The following is an 8158-nucleotide window of genomic DNA, read 5'->3' as shown; positions in this document are numbered from 1 at the left end:
CGCACTGAGTACAATGCTTGCAAATTTTTTAATTTTTATATTTGCTTCTCCGACGAAAATGGTAGTAAAGCTCATGTTCGAGGCTGCGCACAAATACGAGCCCACGACGTTATAATGTCAGATCACGGTAGGGCCCTAGTGCGCCTTGCAGAACAGGTCCCGTCGGCTGCCACAGACAGCAACAAATAAGAAATCCAGTACGTGGTTTAATCACTATTCATTTTAAACAAACGCCTTTAAATATTGCATTTTCGTCAGTATACTAGTTTTCGTCAATAAACCGAAAAGAACTGAAAAGTTTATGAGTCTCCAAATATACTCAGCAATAAACCGAAAACTTCTGCTTGAAATAAAAACCGAAAAGTGTACGCCGAATTAAAAAAAAAATTAAAACCGAAGCCAAACCTTAGCTCTATTGTGAATGTCCTGTTTTGACGCTGTGCTGTTCTGACGCTGTGCTGTTTTGACGCCGTGCTGTTTTGGCACGTGCTCTTCTGTCGCTGTGCCGTTTTGACGCTGGGCTGTTTTGTCGCGTGCTATTTTGACGCGTGCGGTTTTGTCGTCGTGCTGTTTTGACGCTGTGCTTTTTTGACGCGTGCTGTTTTGACCGTGCTGTTTTGTCGCGTGCTGTTTTTTCGTGTGCCGTTCTGTCATGGTGCCGGGCATTACCATGTTTTCCCGCATTCTTACGAGCCAGTCACGTAATTTCAAAATCCCCCTCATAGGTACTGCAGCTAACTTTAGCCGCGGTAAGTGTTTCGAACAAACGGTCCCATGATGGCTAAATCGTCGTCAACCTACGCATAAGCTTTTTTTTTTTTGTGTGTGTGTGGGTTAGGTTTTTTTTTTAAAGTGTTTTTGTGGCTCAAGTTTTGTGGCTCAAGAACATTACAAATATTGGGACTTCAAACCGTTTTGCGGTCACTGCTGGTGTGTTTTTTATGCTCTAATTATTATCCACTAAAGGCATTTAAATTAATGAAAAAAGACCGCAAACAGAATGTGTACCTGATACTTGAAGCTCACTATCATCGTCGCCGATGAATGAAAACGCAGGGAGGTTTGCACGAGCTCACGCGAGGGCTCGTTCTTCGCGTCCAGACTGTCTCGACGACCCCCGTTCCATCGGCTGCATTCTACGAATACTTGGTGAAATAGAAGGTAGCGTTAAAGCCGGGGAAGTTCCCCTTCCAAAAGAATGGCGAGCCTGAAGGCCAACAAGCTGGCCAAGCCAAACACCGGGTTGGCCAAAATCCGCAGCGCGACGCTAAACGTTCCTTCCAATGAAGAGGAAATCCACGTCTACGGCTATGGCCAGTTCCAGAGGATGGTGCTGCTCTGCTCTATCGTCTCGTTCTTTATGAATGTAGTCCACAGCCAGACGCTCCACCTCATGTCGCGTCCTGTGGCCCATTGGTGCAAGCCCCCCGACGAGTACGCCGGCTTGTCCGCGGACGAGTGGAAGAACACGAGCATCCCCATGGACGTGGACGGACGATTCAGCAGCTGCAGCCGCTACGAACCGCCCATGCCAACGCCCGCGGACAACAAGACCGAGGTCAGCTGCGACCGCTGGGACTACGACAGCGAGGTTGGCGCCACTATCGTGAGGGATTTCAGCCTCGTCTGCGACAGAAAGTGGCTGCTCCGGGCGCTCCGGTTCGTGTACTCACTCGGCGGATCGGTGCTCCTGCCAATGATGGGCTCAGCAGCCGACAAGTACGGGCGCAGGGCAGTCCTCGGCCTAACGCTGTTCGGCCTGGTCTTGTCCGGCGTGGTCACGTCTCTGGTGAAGACACTGCTCGAATTTGCGGTGCTGCAGCTTCTCACGTCTGCATCAATCACCACGTTTCAGGTTGGTGACGGGGTGCGCGGTTCCGTTCTTAGAAAATAATATTATAACATTTTTATTTCAATCGATCAAGGCAGCTGAACAGTACAGCGCACAAAAAGACAAAGATATATTGCTTCCCGGTATTTTGGCTTATATCGTTTGAATTTGATGACAAGGACAAAGAAAAGAAACATGCACGACACGCAAGCGCTGAATGGCAACTAAATTTATACAGAAAAGGAAGAAGAGAACGTACTGAAAGTTACGCTATGCCAGAGCGTCGTACACACCACGCAACACCATCTAACTAATATGTCTTCGCTACATATTCCTATATAAACACAAGGTTTCTGGTTGTAGAAGAATGACAGATGGGTTTCTTATGCCACCGTCCCCCAAAACTATTATTAAAATGCGCTTCCGAAAAATTCGTGACTTGTTTTGTTTAAACAAATTGTCGTTCCGTTTAAGGGGCTATGCAATAGTATTGACTTGGTAAGAGTTTGCAGTTTTTACTTTTTTACAACGTTTATCTTGCAAAAATGAGGCGGAAAAACCACCTCATTTTTTAAAATACCCTAGTCTCGCGATAATTCAGACTAGGCTATGTCGTACATCCGGTTAACTCAAACAAATTCTAAAATTTGGGTTGTCCCGTTGTTTTTAATGCATTCATGAGCGCTTAATTGGAACGTTGTTTTCGTTTAATTCATACTTTTTATTCCCGCGACACCGCTGAGTGGTCTTATTTCCGAGCACGGCTGCACTGCAGAGGGACAACGTGCACAACGCGTATGTGCGGGGATGTTTTTTTTCTTCACAGTACACAGGTGCTCAGTAAGAAGCGCACTCAACGGGGCTCAAGGAGGACACCCACGAGCTAAGAAAAAGAGCACCAGGCAGAAATTCACATGGCAACTTGCGCGGTCGTTGTGACCCGGCAGCACGGAATAGTTTCACGTTACGGTGGAAGCGCAAGTTGCACTAAAAACTGCCACTCGGTGCCTATGTTCATCGGTCATGTGTCCTTTGCTTAAAGGGATACTGAACCAAAGAATTCAGTGTCCATAATCAGTGGCGCACGTTCTTTCCACGCGCCAGCAGCCGCCGGTCTGCGCGAGAACACACAGCGAAAATGACGTCAAAGACCTTCATTCGCGCTGAAAAGGACAGTGAAAGGCATGGGCTTCGGGCCAAAGGAGAATAGAGACAGGCTTTTTATTTCCACAAGCGAAAGCTACGCGCTTGTTGGACCAATTAATCGCTTACATTTCACGCCAGACCCCACTGTGTAGATAAAAGACTTGACGCTATTCCCCTTTGACCCGAAGCCCGTACATTTCACTGTCATCTTAACATCGAATGGAAATCTTTGACGTCATTTCTGTTGCGTGTGCTCGCGCACACCGGTGGCTGCCGGCTCGTGAAAAGAAGGTGCGCTACATATTATGGACACTAAATTCCTTGGTTCAGTATCTCTTTAATACTCCAAACTATACAACTTGTTGGCCGGATGAACAAACCAAAATTTCGTTTTCAGTTGTCATGCGTTGTCTAAATAACCCACTATGAACAACATATTTGAGAGATAAATAAACTTATATCAAACATTTCACACTTATTTTATGTCTGGCATACCTGCTCATGATCAGTAGGCCTATGTAGAGGAAATCATCAATTGTTTTGTATGTGAAGCCATTCGTAAGTCAAATTATAATAGTAGCTAGAAAAATATTTAAATAAACTTCTGTCAAATCAAACAAAATTTGTGGCTTCCTGGAGTTTAAATTAATGAGAATTTACTGTATCTCAATTACGTAGCGCAATATCAAAGGAAACAACAGGAATATTGCGCTATTTGCAGCCGCGTGGTGGCGGCAACGGAAAATAAGGCGTGATGCACACATGGGTGCAATGTAATAAGGTAGCAAGATGTGTCATAATGTGCTCAATCAAATGCTATATATTATAAATATTCTCCTTTCAATATGTGTAAATGCATTAATAACTTTATATCATCGACAAAGCCGTACAATATTCAGTTTTAGTGACGGAATTTGCCCTGAGGTGAAAAACAAAAACTATTCCTCCCTTAAGGATTTCTATTCCTCTTGACTCTTCCTTTGACTATTCCTCCCCTTGCTACTATGGCAGTCGAACTTCCTTCCGAAAAAGCAAGCTCTTCACCTCCTCCCCCCTCCCTCCTTTCTCCCCCTCTCCACACCGCTCAGACCAACCTTCGAGGTCACCATGTGAATCGCAAGCAAACGACGCGCGAACTGGAGGCTCCGGAAAAGAACCTAAAGGGGATTCTCCGTGTCCTCACTCCACCCGGAAATACGTCACTGAGCACGTGCCTCGGAAGACGATGGAAGAGTTGAGGGTGGTTTGGAGACGCCAAAAGCGTCAATTGTATGAATTTTCTGTTTTCAAGAATGAACGCACGAATCCAGACATGACAGGGAACAACTACCACAATTATTCGACCGAAATATTCGGTCAAATAATTGTTGTAGTTGTTCCCTGTCATGTCCAGATTTAATAAAAAATTTGCCTTCGCCCGTTAGTTCTTAAAAACAGATAATTCAAACAAGTGACGCAACACGTTCTATGCGAGTTAACTAAAACTAAAAACGTCAAGGATTACTTCTCACTAGTGTTCAGCGTTAGGACATGAATATTGTGAAGGTTTTTTTTTTAATTTTTCTCACCTGTAAAGCGGCATGAGAAGGCAACCGTAGCGCAGGCTCGAATGGTATTCATGTCTCGCACTTGATGTCATCAAACCATACCAATAGTCATTCCTTGTTGTTCTTGCCAAGAAAAGCAAATTCGGTTTTGCTAAATTTTGCGGTGCACAAGGTACACGCGCAGCAGTGCAAGTCATGTTTACCACTGGGACATGTGACACGCTCGTCCTTATCACTGGCTGAACGGGTTCAAGGATGACTCAGAAGGTAGCTTCCCGAAAACTCCCGCAAGGCCTCTCGTCGTTCCCTTATTGCATCGCGCGTCAATCCCGAACGTACCTTTCCGATGTGCGTTCGGGCCGGCTCGAGCGTTTTTTACGTCCTGAAAGGAGCGTAATTTTTTAGCTTACCACTGGGAGATTAAAACAGACATAAAAACACTAACAGATCGAAAAGCTGAAACGTACCCTAATTTGTTATCGTCTTGTTTTTTCTCGTTTTTGTTTTTGTGTTTTGAAATCGCAAAATGGTCAACCAGCATGAACCCATCTTTCTATTCAGTTGTTCTTTTTCACGCTCCGTACATCGAATTGCCATAGTACGTCGAAAATACGATGAGAGGCGCTGCGTATTTTTAGAAGAGTCTATTGGTATGTTGAGAGCATCGAAGTGCCGAACCTCAGGAACGTTGAAGAGCTTCCGACACCGTGCCCGTATCCCCCCAGGCTATCAGCACCGTGCTGCTCTTCGAGGTGACTCCGAAAGACCACCGGATGCTCTTCTGCATGCTTAACATCTGCATACCCCTGGTGCTCGGTACGGTGGTGCTCGGCCTTGTAGGCACGAGCTCGATGCACTGGACGGCAATGCAGCTTGTTGTGATATCACCCACCCTACTGCTGCTGCTGACCTACCACCAAACGGATGAGTCTCCGCGCTGGCTGATCACTTCGTGGAAGTTCAAGGATGCCGAGCGGGTTATCCTCTGGGCGGCTAGGAAGAACGGACTCCGGAACCTGGACAGGGTACGCTCAGCGTACTTTAGGGTCAAGGAGAGCGCCGTCTCGCGTGAAGGGTTCACCACCAGGCCCACCATCTTCAACATCGTTAGCTCGCCCCGGTTGCGTTCCCAATCGCTCATCGTTTTTGGTGGTTGGTGGGTCATCTTCAACTGCTACTACACCATAGCTCAATACAAATCTTTCGGAGGCGGTGCCGTCTCCTTCTACATAATGATCGGGATCGCCAACATGTTCATTCAGGCCGTCAACTACTTTGTCCTGAGGGGCTACGGGCGCCGAAAGCCGATGTCGGCCTACATGCTGGGGCTGTCGGTGCTGCTGACGTCACTGGTGGCATTGGTGGCTCTGGGGATGGAGCTGGCGTTCGCGAAAGTCGCGGTCCCGACCGCCTTCCTGGTGGAAGTGGCGTTCACAACCATGTTTGTGTTCACCGTCGAACTCTATCCGACAGCGGTGCGCAGCGCTGGCGTGTGCGGCGCTTTCCTGTTCGGGCGCCTAGGCAGCGTCTCAGCGTCGCTTTTTAGCGACCTGCGACTCCTGGGTCCACCGATGGACAGGTTGATTCCCATGCTCGTCAACGCGGTCGTGTTCTTTACATTAGGTTTGCTGGTCCTCTCGTTGCCAGAGACGTTGGCGATGAGTGAAACCGACAAGGGCCAACAGGCTGGGCAAGAGGACAAGTGGAGATTCGACTCGCCGCTGAAGCGGAAGAAGAAGAGCAGACAAGTTCCCAGAAAACCCATCGCTCGAAAACTTGACCGATAGGCACTCCAGCAAGTCCCCGGGGTGTTTGGAACGCCGGGATATGCTCAGAAAACTAGTCGTTGCTCTTCCCTTAACCAGTTCAATCAAAATGAATGAGGAGCGGTATCGGTCCAACTGGTCGCACTGACTCAGTGGCAAAGAGGCGTAGGATTTTTTCCGCCACTAAAAGTGCCTGAAAATGGAAGCCCGACAAAGACCGTCCTTTTCATTGTCTGAACGGATTAAAGGAAGACCAGCGACTGGCGTTCCGAGCTCAGTGCGGGGCATGATACATTTAAAGGGGCATTCACACGGGGGATTATTTTCGAAGACGGATGTGTGTTACGTCAGTGTTTGGTGGACACGAAGCGACTCGCTGCTCGACTTAAGCAGTTACAGGAACGGCGGGGAGCCAACATGTGCGTCTGTGTTATCGGACGCATTTAGCGGTCGTACTTTCCACAACAGGGCTCGGTGCTCGATGGACGAGGGTATAAAAATGGATGCGTACATGAAATGGCGATAGGGGATTGCAGCAGTAGCGCTGTTATATCCAGAAGGCGACGAAGTGCTTCCTACAAAAACAATAATGCTTCTTGAAAGGGCGAAAGCAAAACACAAAGGATGTAAAATCAGAAACGAGTTGTATGAGGAGCGGCTTGAGGGCGGCATTCGTGAATATCTAATACTCCATTCAAACGATGATAAAGATACTTTTATCTAAGGTACCTTTATTCTATGCGGTGAATCAATTCACAATTTTTCCCGTGTCACAACATCACGCTTTTCTGCTGAGCCGCGTGACGTAGACATTCCAGGGGGATGGAGGAGAATTAGTTCGGGCTGCACAAACACCACCCGCCTTTCGCGGGATCTCTTTGCAACATGCGGTATTTCGTTCACGTGCCAGTCAACCTTAAATACTTTCCTTAGCAAGATTCCGACGGTGCCATCGTGATGGCAAAATTCATTTTTGCTTGCGCTGTTACGAATGTCGTCTGAGGCACCCACAGGAGTTTAATACCCCATTCGAACGGGCAGCATAAAGGTACATTTAACACAGGTCCCTTTGCAATCGGCGAATCAGTCCGCCGTCTTTGGTAGCGAGTACACGCCAGGGGCGAAGGATTCACCGCATAGAATAAATGTTCCTTAGCTAAAGGCACCTTTATCATCCTGTGAATAGGGTATTAGATATTCACGAATGCCGTCCTCAAGCTGCTACTCATACAACCTGTTTTTAATGCGAAAGCATTTACTGTCTCACGGAGCAAGCTGAGGTCATCAGTTTGAAGCGCGAAAACGGCTCCTGGTTTCCGGCGCCTTCGGTTCCATTGGCTGGCGCGCGTCGATGGGGCTCCCATTGGCCGCTGCTCCATGGCCTCCGAGATCCCGAAGGGCGCGCGCGTTAGTACGCAGCAGCTTTTTATTCTAGATCCTTTCTGTTTTGCATTCACCCTTTCAAGAAGCATCTTTGTTTTAGCAGGAAGTAGTACGTTGCCTTCTAGACATAACCGCGCCACTGCTACCGAACAAATGCTTCCCCTGGGATGTCTTCGTCGCGCGGCTCCGCCCGAAAGAGTGTGGTGTTACCCAGGGACGCGCCTCCCGAGAAGCAAAAGAAGCAACTACTCCCGTGTGTGAATGCCCCATAAGGGTCGTGTAAGCGCCTGTGAAGACCGGACATATTCGCTTATAGATTCCTAATCTTTCAAAAATATATAGTGCGAAACTTTATTTCCCTTTTATAACGATAAATTGAGTACGTTACTATAGACCACATTTTTGTCTTCATTTTTAAATTAAAATCTTTATCATGAATCGGGCGGCCTAGGTTATTGGCGCGGTAGGTACAGCGTTCCTTTGCT

The 8158-nt window shown here is 47.5% G+C and overlaps 1 protein-coding gene across 1 annotated transcript; it reads left to right on the top strand.

Annotated features, from left to right (window-relative positions):
- The first annotated feature begins 1198 nt into the window (after positions 1 to 1198).
- LOC8040986 (solute carrier family 22 member 7-like) lies at positions 1199 to 6311 on the top strand. Its single transcript, XM_040215823.1, has 2 exons — positions 1199 to 1855; positions 5250 to 6311. Exons 1-2 carry the CDS (start codon positions 1199 to 1201, stop codon positions 6309 to 6311), a joined length of 1719 nt encoding a protein of 572 aa, XP_040071757.1.
- Positions 6312 to 8158: the final 1847 nt, after the last annotated feature.

The sequence above is a fragment of the Ixodes scapularis genome, unplaced genomic scaffold (genome assembly GCF_016920785.2).
Source record: "Ixodes scapularis isolate PalLabHiFi unplaced genomic scaffold, ASM1692078v2 PGA_scaffold6__148_contigs__length_123643588, whole genome shotgun sequence".
Taxonomy (NCBI): domain Eukaryota; kingdom Metazoa; phylum Arthropoda; class Arachnida; order Ixodida; family Ixodidae; genus Ixodes; species Ixodes scapularis.
The sequence above is the reverse complement of the archived record's forward strand: the minus strand, read 5'-3'. Positions and strand labels throughout refer to the sequence as shown.